Consider the following 22,074-nt stretch of genomic DNA (forward strand, 5'->3'; position numbering starts at 1 on the left):
AAAACAACTCTAAACATATATGCACCCAACATAAGAGCACCTAAGTACATAAAGCACATATTAACAAATGTAAAGAGAGAAATTGACAGTAACACAACAACAGTGAGGGACTTTTAACACCACACTTACATCAATGGACAGATCATACAGTCATAATATCAATAAGGAAACTGGCCAACAGATTAGAGCAGACAGACTTAATAGATATACATAAAACATTCCATAGAAAAGCAGCAGAATACACATTCTCTTCAAGTGAACATAAAATGTTCTCCAAGATAGATCTCATGCTACTCCACAACACAAGCCTCAGTAAATTTAAGAAGATTGAAATCTTATCAAGCACCTTTTCTGACTACAACAGTATGAGACTAGAAATCAACTACAAGAAAAAAACTGGAAAAAACACAAACACATGGAGGCCAAATAATATGCCGCTAAGTGACCAATGGGTCACTGAAGAAATTAAAGAGGAAATAAAAAAATACCTGGACAAATGAAAATGGAAACACAACAATCCAAAATCTATGGGGTGCAGCAAAAGCAGTTCTAAAAGGAAAGTTTATAGCAATATAAGCTTACCTCAGGAAACAAGAAAAATAAGTAAACAATCTAACCTTACACCTAAAGGAACCAGAAAAGGAAGACAAAGTTAGCAGAAGGAAAAAACTCATAAAGATCAGAGCAGAAATAAATGAAATTGAGACTGAAAAAAAAAAAGAGAAGAAAAGATCAATGAAACTAAGAGCTGGTTCTTGGAAGAGATAAATAAAATTGATGACCCTTTCACCAGACTATCAAGAGAAAAGAAGGGCTTCCCTGGTGGCACAGTGGTTAAGAATCTGCCTGCCAATGCAGGAGACATGGGTTCGAGCCCTGGTCCGGGAAGATCCCACATGCCGCAGAGCAGCTAAGCCCGTGCGCCACAACTACTGAGACTGCGTGCCTAGAGCCCATGCTGTGTGACAAGAGAAGCCACCGCAATAAGAAGCCCTCACACTGCAACAAAAAGCAGCCCCTGCTCGCTGCAACTAGAGAAAGCCTGTACACAGCAACGAAGACCCAACGCAGCCATAAATTAAATAAATAAATAAATAAATAAAATTTTTAAAAGAGAGAGAGAGAAAAGGAGAGCCCAAATAAATAAAATCAGAATAGTTACAACCAACATCACAGTAATACAAAGGGATCATAAGAGATTAGTACAAACAATTATATACCAATAAAAAGGACAACCTAGAGAAATGGATAAATTCCTAGAAACGTTCAATCTCCCAGGACCAAATCAGGAAGAAATAGAAAGTATGAACAGACTGATTAGCAATAATGAAATTGAATCAATAATTTTAAAACTCCCAACAAACGATAGTCCAGGACCAGAGAGCTTTGCAGGTAAAGTCCACCCAACATTTAAAAAGAGTTAATACCTATCCTACTTAAACTATTTCAGATAATTTAAAGGGAAGGAATGCCTCCAAACTCATTGTACAAGGACGGCATCACTCTGATACCAAAACCAGATAAAGACACCACCAAAAACAAAAAGAAAATTATAGGCCAATATCACTGAAAATGTTAGCAAACCAAAGTCAACAATACATTAAAAGGATCATACACCATGATCAAGTGGGATTTATCCCAGAGATGCAAGGATGGCATTTTTCACAGAACTAGAACAAATAATTCTAAAATTTGTATGGAACCACAAAGACCCCGGATAGTTTAAAAAAAAAAATCTTAAAAAAGAAAAGCTTGAGGTATCACACTCCCTGATTTCAAATTATACTACAAAGCTACAGTAATCAAAGAGTATTACTGGCACAAAACAGATACATAGATCAATGGAACAGAATAGAGAGCCCAGAAATAAACCCACACTTAAATGGTCAATTAATCTATGACAAAGGAGGCAAGAATATGCAGTGAGGAAAAGACAGCCTCTTCAATAAACAGTGTTGGAAAAACTGGACAGATACATGCAAAAGAATCGAACTGGAGTACTTTCTCACACCATATACAAAAATGAACTGAAAATGGATTAAAGACTTCAGTGTAAGACTTAAAACCATAAATCTTCCAGAAGAAAACATAGGCAGTAAGTTCTTTGATATGGGTTTTATTAATATTTTTGGATATGTCTCCTCAGGCAAGGGAAGCCAAAGCAAAAATAAACAAACAGGACTATGTCAAACTAAAAAGCTTTTGCACAGTGAAGGAAAATACCAGCAAAATGAAAAGGCTGCCTACTGAATGAGAGAAGATACTTGCAAACAGTGTATTTGATAAGGGATTAATATCACAAAGAGCTCATACAATCCAACAGCAAAAAATCCAACAACTAAATTTAAAATGGGCCAAGGACCCAAATAACATTTTCCAAAGAAGACATACAGATGGCCAACAGTCACATGAAAAGATGCTCAACATCACTAATCATCAGGTAAATGCAAATCAAAACCACAATAAGATACCACCTGTCAGAATGGCTGTTATAAAAATACAACAAATAAGTGTTGGCAAGAATGTGAAGAAAAGGATACCCTTGTGCACTACTGGTGGGAATGTAAACTGGTGCAGCCACTATGGAAAATAGTACGGAGGTTACTCAAAAAATCAAAACAGAACTACCATATGATCCAGCAATTCCATTTCTGGGTATTTTTCCAAAGAAAACAAAAATACTAATTTGAAAAGATATATGCATCCCTATATTCATTGCAGCATTATTCACAATAGCCAAGATATGGAATCAACCTAAGTATCCACTGACAGATGAATAGATGAACAATATGTGGTATACACAGTTGACCCTTGAACAACACAGGTTTGGAACTGCATGGGTCCAAACTTTACATGGATTTTTTTCAATAGTAAATACTACAGTACTACAAGATCCACAGTTGGTTGAATCTGCAGATGCAGAACAGTGGGTGGATGTGGAGGAACTGCGTGTTTGGAGGGCCAATTATAAGTTATGCATGGATTTTTTACTTTAAGGAGGGTCAGCACCCCTAACAACTGTGTTGTTTAAGGGTCAATTGTATATACAATGGAATATTGCTCAGCCATAGAAAATAACGAAATCTTGACAGTTGTGACAACATGGATGGACCTAGAGGGTATTATGTAAGTAAAATCAGTCAGACAGAGAAAGACAAATACTGTATTATTTCACTTATATGTGGAATCTAAAAACAAAACAAACATATCAAAACAGAAACAGAGTCATACAGAACAAACTGGTAGTTGTTAGAGGGGAGAGGGGTGAGGGGAAGAGTGAAATAGATGAGAGAGATTAACTCTCAGGGATGTAATGTCCAGCATAGGGAATATAATCAATAATATTGTAAAAACTTTGTATGGTGACAGATGGTAACTAGACTTATTGTGGCAATCATTTTGTAATATATAAAGATATCAAATCACTATGTTGTACACCTGAAACTAATATAATATGGTAAGGATTTAAATTAATTTAAAATTTTTAATTAAAAAATTCTTGTCTCTAACCACATAAACTGCATAAAAGATATGCCATGATAAATTTCTATTCCACAAGAATTAAAATATGCATATTGGTTGCCAGGATAGAAGTTCATGGCTTAGCTGCCTAATTTACAAAGACGTTAGTTAATATATATTGCTTTCCTTTGGTCACAGGTCTGCTTCTTTAACAACTGGCATAGACTCAAAAGAGTATCAATTTCAATAGCAAAAACTCAATTATATTTCCATTTGAGTACAATAGTTGAAGCTTCTCTAGCAATATTGAGCGGGAAAGGGTGAAAAAATATCATGTTGTATATGTATATATATAACTGATTCATTTTGTTGTGAAGCTGAAACTAACATACCATTGTAAAGCAATTATACTCCAATAAAGATGTTAAAATGAAAAAAAAAATCATGTTGTGTATGGATATACATCCATGGTGTTAACCAGATTAGGAAAAGGGCAGTCTAGAGAGAATATGGATTTATTCAGAGATCATTTGGGGAAGACAATATAAAATATTTCCTAGGAGGAAGGGGCAAGGTTTGGGATCACTTTTAACCTATGGTCGCAGTATATGAATGGCAGGTTTGGGACATAAGAAAGAGACTACTGGTTTTATTTGTCAAAACAAGGAAAGTAAATGCACACTGTGAAATTCTCCATTGGGGAAAAAAATGGTAGGTAAATGATTCAGGGTAAAGTGATGCATATCTTTTAAGTAAGAGATTCTGTGAAATAAATTTCAGAGGCTGCACAACCTAAAAGTTCTAGGTTTGTGGTGAAATTTTATGTTTCAAAATGTAAGATGAGGATAATAATGCCTGGCCTACCTAAATTAAAAGATGGTTGTGAGGGTCTGATGGGAAATACTTCCTTCCAGAAAGCATTTTCTTTTTTATTTCCTTTATAATATTTTTAATTTCCTTTACAATATGACTCAGAAATTTCACCTAAGCACAAATTGACTGCCTTCTAATGTGGCGGGTACGTCCTAAGTGCTTGAAATATGAACAAAACAGACAAAAAAACCTCATTTTCATTGAGCTTACATTCTATTTGGAGAAATTGGGCAACAAAAAATATAAACAATAAATAAGTAAATAATATAGGTGGTAAGTGCTATGGAGAAAAGAGAGCAGTGTAAGGGGAATATACATTACCATATTAATGTTTTAGAGAAAGCCATTTTTTCTATAAAAACAAAAAAGATATTCCGAGAGAACATTTATCTACCAATGCAAATGAATGAGACATGTAGTGAGAAAGCTTCCCAAGCAAGGGTTATTGGTATTGTAACCTCGCCTATGAGAGAATAAGGCCAATTCTGCCAAAGCAGTGATAAGCATTATTTTCAGCAGTATTTTTTTTTTGCCAGTACGTATGTCTAAGATATATATGTAAAAATACCATGTCCAGGGCTTCCCTGGTGGCGCAGTGATTGAGAGTCCGCCTGCCGATGCGGGGGACACGGGTTCGTGCCCCGGTCCAGGAGGATCCCACATGCCGCGGAGCAGCTGGGCCCGTGAGCCATGGCCGCTGAGCCTGCGCGTCCGGAGGCTGTGCTCCGCAACGGGAGAGGCCACAACAGTGAGAGGCCCGCGTACCGCAAAACAACAACAACAAAAAAACCATGTCCATTAGTAGCCATTTTAAAACTATAATGATTCAGAAAAATCAGTAAGAAATAAAATCTTAAAAAAAAGCAAATTTATCCATCTAGGCTTATTCCTTCTTCCTGTAGATTTTCAGAATAGTCTCCCTTGAGAATGATGCTTCACCATTAATGAGTTGAAATCTTTAATGAGTTAAAATGAGTTATTATATGTAAAAGTACTTGGTATATAGTACCTGCAGATGTATGTATAAATATGTTAAATTTTTAAAAAACTTTTTTTAATAGTCATGACTATATCCCAAACCTGATTGGGGATTACTGATTAAATTATTAATGCATCAGCCAATAAGAAAATAAAGTGCCCATTTTTTGAGAACTAAGATAAGAATTTCTCAAATTAATTGCAGTTACCCTGATTACACTGGTCTTTATAATATAGACATAAGTAATATGTACATACGCTCATATACTTCAGGGTTTATCCTATAGTTTGTAAGTATTTGAGGTTCCTTTATCCTTTGTTTTCTTCCATTTCACTGCTCACTATACAGCCATTTCCATCAGAAAGTGTGAAGTGGAAGGGAAATGAAAGCTGGTAAACATAGTGTATGTCAGTTTGGCTCTTAAAAGTAAGAGAGGTGGGCTTCCCTGGTGGCGCAGTGGTTGGGAGTCCGCCTGCCGATGCGGGGGACACGGGTTCGTGCCCCGGTCCGGGAGGATCCCACATGCCGTGGAGCGGCTGGACCCGTGAGCCATGGCCGCTGAGCCTGTGCGTCCGGAGCCTGTGCTCCGCAACGGGAGACGCCACAGCAGTGAAAGGCCCGCGTACCGCAAAAAAAAAAAGTAAGAGAGGAAGTCAAAACAGCTAGATGAAATTAGGTATGAGGTGTTTTCATCTGTGCTCTTCCTGGTCCTCGTCACCACAGTCAGGAATATACTCACATAACTCACTAAAATTTCTGGCTTCAAGAATTTCTGAGATATAAATACGAATATATTTTATTTGAGAATCAATAACAATTGCTTCTTTTAGAAAGTGCTCCTGCAAGTAGTGAAGGAGAAATATTGGGTGATCATTAGAACTCTGACAATTATTTCTCTTTGTGAATGAAAATGGAAGAAACATCCTCCCCCAGACAGGATTGGAAGCAACTTTTATGTTTCCATTGCATCTTTTTAACGTTGCTATTTTCATGATTACAGTATTGTATTTAATTATTTACCAGTCAGTCCTGCCCTTGACTGAAAACTTTTTGAAGGAAGAATTGCCTTCATTTTTGTAGCCTTGGGTTCCTAGTACAGTTAGACACTATTCATAAGTGAAAGAATAAATAAAGATCACTGAGATTTATATGAGTTAACCAGGTCTCTCTCTCTCTCTTAAACACTGTAAGTCCACCTAAAGCAGGTTGGTAAAACATCTTTTATTTGGAACAACCCAGCTCCCTTAATTTCAAGAACTCTAAATAAAAATATATCCATACCCTTTTATATCTCTATTATCTAATGCAATATAAGAGTATGAAACCGTTATATTAACTACTATGTCTTAGTATAAGCTGCCTTTCCAATAAACTGAAAACTAGAATAAGCTATCTTGCCAGTGCAAACCAATGCAAAGTCATTAGAAGTCCCAAACACCATTAAAGAAGTTCCCCATCTTTGCTAAAGTTAGACTAAATAGCTTATACTATGTAATTATAATAATTGAATATTCTGTGTAATGATTATTCAGATACCTTCTTGATGAAAAATGATCAAACACAGTGTTCTATTTTTAACTTAGGCCTTCAGAGGATTTATTATTTTGAAATCAAATCTATTAAACCTGGTGAATACATTATTCCTCATTAAGATTCCTTTTGAATTCATTCGACATGTTAAAGACAGTGTATCAATAAATAATTTGCAAGTAAAAATCATTTTATAATATTTATCTTAGAAATTAAAGTGAATAGAATATAAGAATGGAAAAAAGACACAAGTAACTGATAGGAAGGGTAAGACTACATGGGAAACTCTCAAGGTTAATTTTAGCACTTCTGGAACTCTTTTATCATCTAAATAATCTTACTAGATATTTTATTTTATGAAATACATCAGTTAACAAGTCAACTCATTTCATAAGGCAACTTATTGTGATTAAAAATTATTTTAGGGTTTCCCTGGTAGCCCAGTGGTTGAGAGTCCGCCTGCCGATGCAGGGGACACAGGTTCGTGCCCCGGTCCGGGAAGATCCCATGTGCCGCGGAGCGGCTGGGCCCATGAGCCATGGCCGCTGAGCCTGCGCGTCCGGAGCCTGTGCTCCACAACGGGAGAGGCCACAACAGTGAGAGGCCCGCATACCGCAAAAAAAAAAATTAAAAAAAAAAAAATAATTTTTTTAAAAGACAAAACAATTATGTGCCCTTAGTTTAATCAATATAGAACTGTATAAAATGAAGCTATATAAACTTGCTCCTGGTGATCCATAAACCATTATAAAATATAAAGCATTATTATTACACTATTGCATGTGTAAAACATTTTGCCTAAGAATCAACTTATCTTTTATGGCAGCTCTGTGCAAAATTCCTTCTACCACAAAATGATATTAGGACAAAATGGTGGTTTTCAAACAGTTTTGTTTGTTGGTTCCAAGGAGAGTTCCTTTGAAACAAAATTCTCAGATAAATCCATCACTCTAAAAAGAGTTGGAGGAAATATCTACGTTGCTCTTGGACAAGGAAAAGAGAAATGGGTATTTTAAATTTTAGGAGGCAGTAAAGGTAGTATTGGAAGCTATTGTAATCAGTTAAGAAACTAAGAGTACAAAATCATTATCAATGATGGTTGATTATTGTCGAGACATCTGCCCCCAAAAGAAAAACTTTTAACATGCTCTTGTAGTCACCAGTTCTCACAAAACACTAACCAATACTTAGCAAATAGATCATTAAATCTTTTAGACTGATTACCTGGTTTTCATTAGATCCAATCTGATTTTCTTTGGAGTTGCTAGATACATCTATCTGACCTACCTTAGACAGCTATTAAATGAGCTACCCCTCAGCCCACAATAGCTTAAAAATTGAAATAGGTTATCTCCATTCCAATTCTAACTATTCCTTTTATATTTTCACTCAGTGAAATCAAGAATTAAAATATATGCTATGATTGCTTAATCTAAGCAACATAATGCCAGAAAACCAAGAGTAATTTGAAAAATTCAATTATTCACAAAATGGACATTCATAGTGTTTACCAAAAAAAATTTTATCTGCTACTTCACATCATGTATATACAATATTAAATAATCATTGCAATATGTCACCAAATGTTATTAGCAAAAGTATTTTCATCTGGTCACTTAGTATTATGTATATGCAATAATAAATAATCATTGCAAAAAGTCATGAAATATAAGCTTTTGTCTGATTTTAATCAAATTCATATGATAACTTTTTACTGATAGAACACAACATTTTCTTTTTACTTTTTCTTCTTATAAAATGCTAGGGAGCACAATTACCATTCAAACAATCACACTAATATATTTTCAAATCTTTTACTGACACATAAACATAGTTTAAATTTACATCTATTTATTTTCCTACTCTAGGTTTCAGCAATATCACAATTTTCTGAAATATACACAAAGCTAATTTTGTTCCATTTTTCTTTATTTGCAAATATGCACAGGCATACACCTGCTTAAATTTGCACCCCTCTTATTTTGAAAAAAATCTAAATACATTTCCATAAAGTGACAGTAAGTGATGTGTGTGAAATAGTTGTGATAGAGGGAATTCAAGCATTTTTAACATAGTAAATGTTACTTTCTTTATAAAATAATTCCAGAATGTAAAAGCATAATTAAAACTCTTTTGAAGGAAACTTTCAAAGAGCAAAATCATACGATGAGATTATTGTAAACTCAATGTTTGAAAGCTAGACTACAGATTTCAAGTATTTCTTTTCATTTTTTCATTTCATTGTTGTATGCTACAATACTTAAGTACTGTAAGTACTGTACCATACTGTACTATATAACAGTCAACTAAAATTGCAATCTCATTTTATTAGCTTTTCAGGCATAGAACTTCAGCCCACACAACATGTACTCAAAAACAAAGGCCTTTCCTGTAACCATTAGCTGACGTAAGTTTTAAAAATTAAAAAAGAAAAAATAGATTGTAATTAAATACTCACTGTTTGGTGTCTTGAAATATTCTGGCAAAATTAAAATGAACGTGATCACCATGGCCAAAAGTAATTTAAGGAGGGCTGTATTTGTCATGTCTCTTCACATGACACATGTGTTCTCATCAAGTACATTGATGGCATGTTTCTTCCTGGTTTAAGTTTCATCTCTGCGGTACTTTGTTTATACAGTTTACCTCATACTCACTTCCTTTTTTATAAAAAGGAGGCCTTGAACTGAGACTTCATTTCTGAGTCACTTTCCACTAAGAAAACTGTTTTCTAACAAGCACTTTCAAACTGTCTTCTAAACAAGAAAGAATAAAGAAATGATCTCAGGAAGTAAAGGGGTCTTGTTCTCATCTAAATTTGAAGCTATTTTCCTACACTTACCAATCTGTGTGAGTAAATATAAACCCACAATATACTCACCAAAAGTGAAATGATGAATGTCAGTTATGTCCAGGTTGTAAGAACGTCATTCATTCATTTACTTATTAAGTGATTATTGACCCACTTTTAAGTGCATTGTCCTGGATTCTGGTGTTCAGAAAACAATATGTCTAGAAGACAGTAAACAGTTAAAATGTAAGGATAAATTAAAAAGACACATGTAAAATTTTGGCTCTACTACATTGTATAAAAGCAATAGAATGGTACTTATTATCATTATACCTATAAATACAGTGATTATTGTTACAGAATCCACATTTTCAGTTCCCATTTCAGAAAACGATCTTTCATTACAATAATTCCAGTGAAATAAAATGCATCATCTTAGAATATAAATGAAGGGCAGGTAAAATTCATGGTGAATATAGAATATGTGCAAACAAGTATTTTTATTCTATTGTTCTTGTTTTCTGGTTTTAAAAAAAAATGGTATCAGATATGTCCAATCTTTTCTCCCTTCTCATTCCCTCTTGTACCCTCACCACCCATCCATTTCCATCTATCCTATTTCTTGTTCTTTACCCACCCAGCCCTGAGCTTTATGGAACAATGGGTGAGCTGGGGGTAGGAAGCAGGGAACAAAGGTCATCCTGTGAATATATTGTGAATATGAATTAACTGTCTTTTCTTCTGATTGGGTGCAACAATTTTTTGGACAAATGGGAATCATGGACCTTAGGACTTGAGTCTAAGAACAGTCAAAATGGGTGTATGACTTCAAATATAGGACTTATTTTATGACCAGCATCAAGAATCATTCAAAGGAAGAGAGGAATTGATGAGAGTTACGGCCTGCACCAATTACTGGACTGAGATATATTGGATTACAGGTCAGGCAGTGTCTTCAGTAGAGATTCTGGTAAGGATGGATGGGAAACCCTGTTCCTTAATTCTTACAGGTATCACTAAGTGGTCAGTGGACTCTCTACTCCCCATTTTGACCCTGTTTTGATTCCCTCAGACATTCTAACTCTTATTTATGAACACAAACATTCCAACCATAACTTTACCAATGGCGATAAAATTGATCAAGAAAGTATTTACTTGACATAGCACTATTAAGTCAGTTTAATTCCTGGATGAATTTTCTTATAAGAGCAGTTAAACCACTTCTATATTTTTGCCCTTTAATTTTGATTTTACTGAAACTACTTTTTTTTTTTTTTTTTTTTTTTTTGCGGTACGTGGGACCTCTCACTGTTGTGGCCTCTCCCGTTGCGGAGCACAGGCTCCAGACGCGCAGGCTCAGCGGCCATGGCTCATGGGCCTAGCCGCTGTGCGGCATGTGGGGTCTTCCCAGACCGGGGCACGAACCCGTGTCCCCTGCATCGGCAGGCGGACTCTCAACCACTGCACCACTGGGGAAGCCCTGAAACTACTTTTGTTAGTACCTGTCCTTTTCTATGAACGACAGCACTTTGGTTCATTTATTAAATTTTTTTGTCCATATTAAATTTTATGGATTTGTGAGTTTTTTTGTTTGTGTAGTAGTATTTCTCATAGATCTGCTTCTTTCCTTGCTACTCCCTTCCCCGCAATATGAACTCAGGCTGCTAAACTTATTCCTGAACACCTAGAAGATAAACTTCCCTAGCGGCATCATGGGTCCTTTGTCAATAATGGGCTGTTCCATGCTCTCTGCAGCTGGCTTCTCTGGTGCTGTACAGATGGTGGATGTCAGGAGACCAGTCTAGGGTCCCTTAGTCCCAGGCCACTGCCTGGCTGCTCTGAGGATGTAGGGGTTCAGTGTCTCATACCTGGCCTATAATCCATTTGCCGGATACCAGTGTATCATCTCTGATTTAGCAAGTCATGAGAAAATTGTGATATTCCTTCAGATATTTCAAGAATCTTTTATTGTCCTTGATTGTTCTATTATATTTTAATTTAATTTTCATAAATACTTTTGATCTTTCTGCTTACAGTTACTAATAGCTTAAAGTGTTAGCAGAACAATAGCCAACAAGAAGTTCCAAGTACCCCTTGGGTCAAATCCTCCAAGATTCAATAGCAAGGGTGAAAAGAGCTGAAGTATCTTGCTTTTTCTGACTGCCATAATTCATCCACTAAAATGTTTTATTACTGACATGGCCACATAAAGTATGTCATTAAATATTTGCATTTTAAACACCACCAATCACTAAAATTTAAGAATTAGGCTGCAGTTTCTTGTAGGTAATCCAACTTAAAATGATAGTGCCTTAGAAATAAATAAATATGGGTTGTGCTAACTCTTGATTTTATTTAATTTTAATTTGAAGGTAGAACTGAAGCAGCAGAAAAGTAAGAAACAAATAAGTAGATAAGCATCTAGTGGTGTGTAAGAAACTTTGTTTAACAATGTTATTTGTGGCTTTGAAGGCCAGAGATGTAGTAAGCTCTAAACCTTTAAGTGTGTGACTCTGAGTTACTGTTAGAATTTAATGTGAATATTTACCCTAAGGTACTGTGAGAAGCCCAGGAGACTCCCAGAGCCTGAGAAGTATGTAAGGGTAAAGGACACTCCTCTTTAGATGTCTCCCCTTGCATCTGTGCTCTCCTTTCTTTCATATTTCTGTACCATCACCTCTCTGTCAGCCAAACGTGAAAACTCTACAGAATAAGTTATTTCTAAAGACTATTTGATGTAAAATAGATAGCTAGTGGGAAGCAGCTGCAGAGCACAGGGAGATCAGCTCCGTGCTTTGTGAGCACTTAGAGGGGTGAGATAGGGAGGGTGGGAGGCAGACGCAAGAGGGAGGAGATATGGGGATGTATGTATATGTATAGCTGATTCACTTTGTTATACAGCAGAAATTAACACACCATTGTAAAGCAATTATACTCCAATAAAAATGTTAAAATAATAAAATAAATAAAATAAAGACTTTGATTTTCTAATGGTTCGTAGATCGAAATTTATTTAAGCATACTCCATTTGTCATTAAAAATTTTTATATAGCACCACAATGTGAATAGTCACATGCATATATCTTTGTGCAAGTCTGATTATAGAGTAGAATTATGAAGACAAACAACATAAAGATTTTTGAAGTTCTTAATTCATATAGATAACTGTCTCCCAGCAAAGTTGTGTCAACATATACTCTACCCACAGTGGATGGGGGTGCCCTTGTATCACCAAACTTCAACACTGGCCATTTTATTCTTCTGACCTTTGTCAATTTGAAAGGGAAAAAAAAAACAAAACTTGTTTTAATTTGTGTTTCTCTGATTGCTAGTAGGTCTGAACATATTCCATATTTACTGGCAATTTGAATTTCTTCTCTTTTGAATTGCCTCTTCATGTCTTTTATGGGAGCACTCATATCCTTGTTGTTGCTCTATGGGCCTCTTTTCTCTATTGGGAATATGTATTTTTTGCCATATATGTTGCAAACATTTTCCCCAGGTTGTCATGTTCCCTTTTATTTTGTATATGGTGGGGGTTTTCTCCCCCATTTTGTGACAATTTCCAAAGCACCTTCACAAACATCAGATTATAAAAAGAGGATGACTACAAATCTGCAAACTCACTGTGGGCTTCTCTCTACTATCTCAATGAAGGAATAAAACCTTAGTAAATCTAAAACACAAGAGACTGTTGATACTGTACTAGTGTTTAACATTCCTAAGTTTATATTTCATATTTGAGAGTTGGATTCTGGAAATACTTTAGTGTATCTATAATTCTAATTGAAAAAAGTCTTAATTAAATAATCGTACGTTGCGTGCTAGATACAACTTTTTAAAATGAGAGAATCCTTTATTTCAAGGAGCTGCTCTACCAGGAAAGCAAGAGCAACATAGTTTTAAAAAATAATAGTCTTAAAAATGATGGTTTGGATTTAAAGTCTGTGTAGTTATCTCTTATTATATGAAATATACACTTGTAATACTTTATATGAGCAATATTTTTTCTTTGTTGAAACTACCCCCAATCCCTTCACTATATTCTGTGGAAAGATCTTTTGAGGTCAACAAAAACAATAGCAATGATCAATGACATTTATTAAATGTTTACTACGTGCTATTACACATTGTTGACTTAAAACAAGTAGACTGCCAATTATTTCTCCAGGAAAAAAAAAATGGGGGGTTGTTATTCAGGATCAGCAAAGAATTGCAATTCAGAGTCTGCAATCATGGCAAGCCACAAGCAAGTCCCCAGCAAAAGTGAAGAGGAGTACTCTTTTATAGAAGGGGAAAGGAAATTAGGAGGACTATAGTAAACAAAGAGTCCATGGATTTTCATTGGCTGAGTTGTGACAGTCTCTCATTGGTTGAGCTCTTGCCAGGCAAGAAGAGGAGTCTTTCTTCTTCCTATTAGGCTCTCCTATTGTTGTAGGACATGGGAGCTCCCTGCTCTGGTCTCCCAACTCTATTTAATTGAGGTTTCTGTTGATTAATTTTTTACAACATTACTGAGTGTTTTATATAGATTATTTTAATCAATCCCCAGCAGCTTTCTGAGGGAGTTTCTATTGTTATTCCAATTTTATAGGCAAAGAATATGAGGCATAGAGAAGTCAAGTAATGTGCTTAAAATCACATTGTTAATAAACAGTAAAGCTAAGCTTCAAACCCACAGAGTCTGACTGTAGATTTAATGCTGTCAGCCACTGTGCTATACCCCCAGTTACAGACTGTGTGAGAACATTTGTCTGTCAGAGAAGGATCACTTATAATAATAATAGCAAACACAAATACAGTAAGTCCCCTACATACAAACCTTCAAGTTGCAAACTTTCAAAAATGCGAACATGCGTTCGCATGTCCAATCATGTAAGTTAGTTCTCGTGTCTGGCGTTCACTGTCACATGCATGCATCCTCTACAAGTGGTTGTGTTTTTGTGTACTTTACTGTATAGAGTACAGTAGTACAGTATCTTTATTTCAAGCCCAGGATGTCCGGAAGCAAGTGTAAAATCAGCAGTATATAGCCGATTGTGTTAGTTGGGTACCTAGGCTAACTTTGTTTGACTTAGGAACAAAACTGGCCTTATGAACGCGCTCTTGGAATGGAACCCATTCATATGTAGGGGACTTACTGTATATCCCTTTCTGTGTGCCAGACATTGCTCTAGTCGAGGGTTTCTCACAGGTGGCACTACCAACGTTTGGGGCTGGATAAATCTCTGTAGGGGGCTATCCTGTGCATTGTAGGATGTTTAGCAGCAGAGGCCCGGTAGCAACCCTCCTCACCCCTGTTTGGACAACAACAACAAAAAAATGTCTGCAGACAATCCCAGATGTCTCTGGGGTGGGCCAAATAGCTCCCAGTTGAGAACTACTGTGCTAAAAACTTCACTTACATTAAGTCATTTAATCCTAATAACAACCGTATGAAATAGTTACTGTCATTATTTCCATTTTACCCACTTCAGACCAGTTCTATTCTAGATAATCTAATCATCCAGAAAGTGAATTTAAAAGACAATTCATAATTTGGATCAGTCTAATTACATCTAAATGTATTACTTGCAGATAAACCATCTACTTTGGCAACACAGCAGTGCTTGGATTAACACATTTTGTGGGCAGAAATAATCTTTTATCAATGAGGCCTGCCTAAGTATAAAGAGGTTTTGGGGAAGCTCCATTGTCCTCATTCATTTTGCAGTTCATTCAGCAGACATTTAGTGAACACCTACACAGTGTCAGGCAGTGTTCTGAACCCTGGAGATGAAGTGGGAAATGAAGCAAAGTCCTGGCACTCACATTCTGGTGGGAGCGTACATTCCAGTGACAGACAACAATCAAGAAAAAAATGACAATAGTTCATTTTCAGATAATGTTAAGTGTTCTGAAAAAAAATAAGAGTATGATGTGCTAACAGAGAGTTGGGCAAGGTACATGTTGGTTTAAATAAGGATGTTAAAGAAGGCTTTCTATGATTTCTTTTATATGACACCAGGGGAAAGCAGAAGTGCAGAGACAGAAAACAGGCCAGTTGTTGCCAGAGGCTGGAGGTAGAGGGAGGGGTTGACTACAAAGGCACATGAGGGAATTTTTAAGGTGATGGAAATATTATATATCTTGATTATATCTTGATGATGATGGCTATCATACAATTGTATGCAAAAACTCTAGAACTGTACACTGAAAAGGGTAGATTTTACTTTATGTAAATTTTAACTCAGTATACATAATTCTCTCTCTCTCTCCACATAGGCTTCTTACTGTTTTAGAAACAAAGATTATTGAGAAAGAGGCTGGGATGTTGTTCCTGAGGCTGGGAGTGTGGGCCAGAACTTGAACTTAATTGGAGAGAAATTCAGAGAAAGCCTCAGGTCAGGCTGACAGGAGACCACAGTGTTGCCCCTGCTTGCCTTGTTACCTTCAGTGGCTGTAGTGAGGCTGCTGCAAAGAACTGAGGTCATGTGGGCACACAGGAGGTCACCTGTTAGCAGCCAGTTGAGCCGGGCCAACCTGGGATGTACACCTGGCCCCTCAGAGAACCAGAAAAGATGCTCAGACCACAGGCTACGGTTCACTGAGCTGCCTTTTCTTTGTTCACCTCCCCTCTGGGGAAGATCTGGTTTGCTCTGCCACAGCTGTGTTTAGAACTCTCAAGACTGGGCAGAGTTCACCCAAGGTCTTCACCCACAGGCCTCCTCAGAGGGGTCAGGCCTTCACGTGCCTGGCCCACACATGGCTGCTTTCCCTAACCTGTCCCCACCCCATCACCTGTGGCAGGAAAAGCAGAATCTGTTTTCACTAACAAAACCCGTTGAACTGAGATAGCAGCCTGTGCAGGAAGGAACCTGTCGGGACCACTTTCCTTAAAAGGAATAAGAGGCAGGCTTGTCTGCCCAGACAGTACAGTCAGAGAGGGGAGGCTAGACGGAAAGCCACCCTGGAATGGATTCCTTGGACCACTGCAGTATTTCAGCCTGTGGGAACAAAGTTTCTGGCAACTAATTTGACCTTGAAATCTATTATCATGTTAATGACATGTATCAAGAGACAGAAGAGTACAACCGAAACATTCTTCATGATGCTAGAATATAACAACCTTTGACTCTTTAGGAAATAGAGTAAAATCAATCGCTGAGCATCTGAAAGTTTAGGTCCAATAGGTCTATACTCAGATAAAAAGAACTGGCTGCAATAGGAGGGCTCTTCTATATCTAAGTGACACTATTTCTTGATTTTCTTGGGAATGGAGGGGAGGAGAATGAAATGCATTCATAATTTGACATTGAAATGCCCTCTTGTTGCAGCAAGTTCTTTATATCTGAGACTGGACCTATTGCACCTAATACTTTCAGATGCTGAGCGATTGATTTTACTCTATTTCCTAAAGAGTCAAAGGTTGTTATATTCTAGCATCATGAAGAATGTTCTGATTGTGCTTCTCCATCTCTTGATACGTGTAATCTATAAGTAATACTATGTCTTGACTTTCTTAGGGACTGGGGAAGGAGAATGAGTTGTTTGTTTTCTTCCCTGTCTTGCTGAGACCATTGACTTTGTGACTGTCTTTGAATGTGTACAGAACATGCCACTTTCTAGTCACCCACTGTTTTTGTATCTCAGGTCAGCTACTTATTACTCAACCTGAATCTTTCCTCAAGAATTCTGTGCTAAGTATAGATATTGAATATAGAATGCTGGTGTGAACAAAGAGGGATTTGTGCTTTTAAAAAAAGATGAGCAAAATGGAGGAGGAAGAGGAAGCATAATGATTGATAAGAACTTTTCAGTTTACATATCTGTCTGAGTCATCTTTGTTTAATACTTTCCCCCATAACAAGTAGCATCGTGTCTTCTGTGCTGTAGGCCTCTTCATCACATCTGGTAAGTGTTGCTGCATGAATATTCGAAGAGCAAACCATCAGCACAGTGCCAAACCTAAATGCTTAACCCTGCATAGTGGTTATCAACTTTTTCTCTGAGACCATTGAGATGGAAGCCAGAGGAGTGGTTCCTGTCTGTTAGGCAGTGGACCCAGAAGTAATATACCAAATACGAAGATACATCAAGGAACATTTTTTAACTCATAAGAAATCAACATCAATTAGCAGTCTTGCAACTTTCATTTTTAAAAAGCACAACAAGTATATTGAGATGCTGGAAGAATTTTTTTAATGCATGAAAATACATACAAGTACTTTGTGCTCATTCTCTTGCCTTATAAGTTAATAGGATCCTAAATTAAGGACCTTCTAAAGTTTTATGAAACTGGTAGTGTAACACTATAAATAAGAGGAAAGTTTCCATTCATATATGTTATAATCCTAAGGGGTAGAAATGGCCATACCCTAATAAGTTGCTATTTCTCAAGGCTTCATAGGCAAGGGTTTTTTTCATTCATTCATTCATTCATTCAACAAATATTTATGAGTGTCTGACATCATAGACTTCTCAGCTTGTCAGGGAGGCAGACAAGTAAACCAATGTTCATAGCCCATTAAGTACCTGTGACAATAGAGGAGTATGCAGGATATTATGGGAACACAGAGAAGGAACAAGGTCAGCCTGGAAGATTCAGGATAAAGATTGCCAGATGAGATGCCCCTTGAGTTGAGTCTCAAGGAACTCACGCAAGCAGAGATTGGAAAGGCAGGACATTCCAGATGGAGGAAACATATTTAAAAGTATAATTATAGAAGAAATGATACATTCTGGACACTGCAAATCATTCAGAATGGGCACAGGCCTGGAGAGGTAATAAAGGGGTAAGGTTATAAAGGATCTTACAACCATGCTAAGATGTTTGAACTTTACCCTGAAGGAAATGGAGTCACTAAAGCTTGCTAAGCAGGGTCCTGGGGGATGAACAGAATTAGGTTTGTGTTTTAGCAAGGTTAGGGAGACTGGCAGGAAGTGTTTAAATTTGTTTTACAAAAACCTTTTTTTCTGGTTAGAACACAGCCTGATTATAAAAGGCCTACTTACGAATGAGTGGATGGAAATATGTGCATGAGTGAATGCACATTGTTTCCCAATGTCCCCAGCAGGTTTGGGGGGTGGGGAGGCTTGGGTGTTTTTGTGGTTGTTGTTTACTTTTCTTAATTTTTGGTAAAAAGTTGGCTTTATTTGTTACTCTTTCACCTTATCTCAGTTATGCCATTTTGGTGACCACCGTGGCAATCCCCTGGGAGCTGGGGCTGGTACCCGTCCACCATGATCATTAACCACAGAGCATGAACCTGAGCCTAGTAGGGCCCTGCTGAATGGTTACAAGCTTCAGGCAGGGCTGCAGGGCCCCCCCACGAGGCCCAGTGCCCTCTGACTCACAGCCCCTGAGCCTGAGGACTACTACCCTGCCTGCCAGAGGCCACAGTGTTCCCATGGGAAGGGGGTTGCTGAGCAGACCGTGTGTCGGCGGAGATGCCAGATCTCTGCTCAGGACCAGGTCTGATACAGCCATCTGTGATATGGTGGTATGTCCTGGACTGTGGGAGGACAGACCTGTTGGGCATATCCTGGTTCTGCTGCTGACTTGCTGGGCAGCTTTAGACAAGTCATTTCTTATCCCTCTGTCAGTCTGTTTCCTGATAGGCACTGCCAGTGATGTCTCCTAGGAGCCCCTCATGACTCAGACAGGTGCCAAGTTTGCCACCTCTGCTGAATTATGACCATGGATTTGTGCTTTGAAGGCCACTGTGTGTCTGTTGCTGAGCATCTCTCACCATAGGGCTGCTCTTGCCCCTGGTGTTCCCTTCTTAGAACTGGGGTGCCCTCCAGCAAGAAACCCTCAGGCAGTCAGTGCCTGACTTTGTTGTCTCTGCTGCCCAGCACTGCCAGACCCCTGTCCCAAGAGGGGAGTCCTTAAATGTTCTAATTCCTAAGATCTAGGTCACCTGTTATTGTGAACAGAACTTATTTTAGACATAATTGTGAGTCTTTCTATTGTAGAGTAATTCTTATGTGAATGCTCTGGGGACAGAAAGGAGTAACCTGACAGTGGGCTTATAATGACCTTTCCTCCATAAAGAGAGTCTCACCTGAAGAAGGAACTCTCACATTGTGACAGTCCCCAAAGTCCTGGCATTGGACTGGGACTATACCATAGCCCTCTGACCAGAAGTAAGCATTGAACAAGTAAGCATTGTACAAGCATTGTACAAGTCCAATAGTTGTGATTGGGACAAACCTGATGGCTCTCATGTGAAAGACAGAAAAAATGACCCTACCATGTGGAGAAAAAAAGGAAGTCAAGAGGGAAGGAAACTAGGTAGATTGCCTGCAAATTTATACCTGCCCTTTGGGGATGGAAATTTGATCCTGGAAGAATGGAAACTGGAGAAGAGCAGCTGAACAAATGAATGGAGTTATGGGTGTTGCTTATATTTTCCATAATAATTTCATTTTTATTTTCCTTTAGAATTTAGTAAAGTTCATTTTGAAAATTCTAGATTGGCTTGGCTGTGGTAAAGAAAGCCAAGGAAACCTTTAATTTAATTTAATTTAATTTGGTATTTGAACCAAGTTAAAAAGGGAAATGAAATTACCCTGGGGAACCAAGAGAAACCAGAGTGAGAATCTGAAGTGAACTTCAAGGGGACACATTTTGGGTTGGGTTTCTTGGCCATCTATCTCTCCCAAACTGGAGATTCTCCTTCCAGGGGTATGATCTGCTTAGACCTTTTAAAGCTCTGTATTGTCATAGGAAACTGTTTCATGTCAAAACATGGATAGCAGCAATACTGTTAAAAGTAATCCTAAAGTCTCTAAAAAAGATCCCATTCCTGGGATTTTGAACATACTGTATATAATGATATTTAAGCCTTTAATTATCCCCACTCACACAACTGGTAATCAGAGCAGAAAATGAAAAGTCAAAACACCTCTTTACTAAGGGCATCTATACACTAGGATTAAGTTCTGTTTGCTATCTATCAGTGCTACATTTTAACCAGATTAAAACATTAATTGTTAACCTCATTATCATGATTATTACCAACTAAAATCATCTGAGGACTCACAAAGGACATTGTATTGGCACCATTTATCAAGTTATCAGAGTAATCACATTTTAGGTTTAATTATTCCGCTTCTGATTACTGCTATATTGTTTCATCTCAGGGAAAAATATTAAGACTTTGACAACATTTATTGATCTATCATTATTCTCTGATTCTATGGATCCATTTTGGGCCAGGTTGTAAGATCTCAGCATAAATTCTTAGCTGGGAATACTTCTTCAATTCCTGTTTCTTAGTGTATTGCCAGAATAAGAGATGAAAACCTGCCATTTTCAAATTCTAATTTTAAATAGGGTAAAACCAGGCTGTATTTTAGACCTTATAAATATGTCTAAGTCATATGACTCAGTTATAAGATAAATTTCATGAAAGCCCTTTGGCCGTTACAAAAAGGGATACAAGCTATGTGAAGTCATTCATTCATTTAAAACATATATGTATATGTATGTATATATATTTGCTGAGTATCTACTATGTGACAGACAACAGTAAGTAATAAGACACTGGATATGGAACAGTGAACTAAACAGACAGGATTCTGCTCTCATGGAGCTTACATTCTCGTGGGAGTAGAGAAACAAATATATGTCAGGTGGTGCTAAGTGTTGAGAAAAAGGAGATGGGGTGGGGTGGCGGTTTGCAGGTTTACATACATAGTCAGGAAAGGTGACATGAGAAAAAAAGGGAGACAGTCATGTGTATGGCTAAGAGCCTTCCAAACAGACAGACATGCAAAGGCTTCACTGGCAAATTCTTGGTTTGTTGGCAGGAGTGAAAGGAGTCCACTGTGTGGAACAGCCTGAGAGCAAGCATGGTGCGAGCTGAGACCAACAGCAGGATGCCAGATCACAAGGGATGTTTTATTTGATTTGCTTTCACTGGGGTGGAGGAGCAAATAAACTGAAAACAGATTAGTAAGTCAAAGAGAATAGGTTTCAGGACCAAACAAACAATATACTTAGTATGGGGGAAAAAAAAAAGAGAGAGAGAGGGAATTCCTATTTCTTTTTTACTGCAATTGTAATCTGATTTGATTGTAATGCGTTTTTAGCCTTTCTCACTATAAACCCAAATGAAAAAGACTGAATTAAATTTCCAAAACTGAACAAATAACTATGAGAGGAAACAAAACTATGAGAGGAAACAAAACTATGAGAAGAATGTCATTTGCTGTCAATGTGCACAAATGTTAACACTGAAAAATCAAATGAGAGCTTAAAATTAGTACCAAATTCTATAAATTCAGGCTGTGGGTTTACACAGTTGTCTTGTGTACTTAAAGACAATGCTATTGAAGTAATTTTTATCTATGCATGGTAGGTGAGGTTGCAAAGAGGGAGTGGGGAGTCTCTTCCAGGTGGCTCTGATAAAAAATGTATCCTGAGCTTTGCCGTTGGAGCCCTCAGTGGTAG

The 22,074-nt window shown here is 37.4% G+C and overlaps 1 protein-coding gene across 3 annotated transcripts in view; it reads right to left on the minus strand.

Annotated features, from left to right (window-relative positions):
• Nucleotides 1-9,433, minus strand: part of TMEM156 (transmembrane protein 156) — a 52,251-nt gene extending 42,818 nt beyond the window's left edge. Inside the window, exon 1 of one of the 3 annotated variants that reach the window (XM_022565912.2) lies at nt 9,303-9,433. In XM_022565912.2, coding sequence (XP_022421620.1) covers nt 9,303-9,390 — 88 coding nt within the window. In that variant the 5' untranslated portion in view covers nt 9,391-9,433. Of the gene's footprint in view, nt 1-4,903; nt 5,066-9,302 lie in introns of those variants that run through there. The other 2 variants (XM_089911791.1, XM_089911790.1) reach the window with 2 other exon arrangements.
• Between the last annotated feature and the right edge of the window lie 12,641 nt (nt 9,434-22,074).

This window comes from Delphinapterus leucas, chromosome 5 (genome assembly GCF_059928025.1).
Source record: "Delphinapterus leucas isolate spDelLeu-1000000601 "Yukka" chromosome 5, BTC_Dleu_Yukka2, whole genome shotgun sequence".
Lineage (NCBI taxonomy): Eukaryota > Metazoa > Chordata > Mammalia > Artiodactyla > Monodontidae > Delphinapterus > Delphinapterus leucas.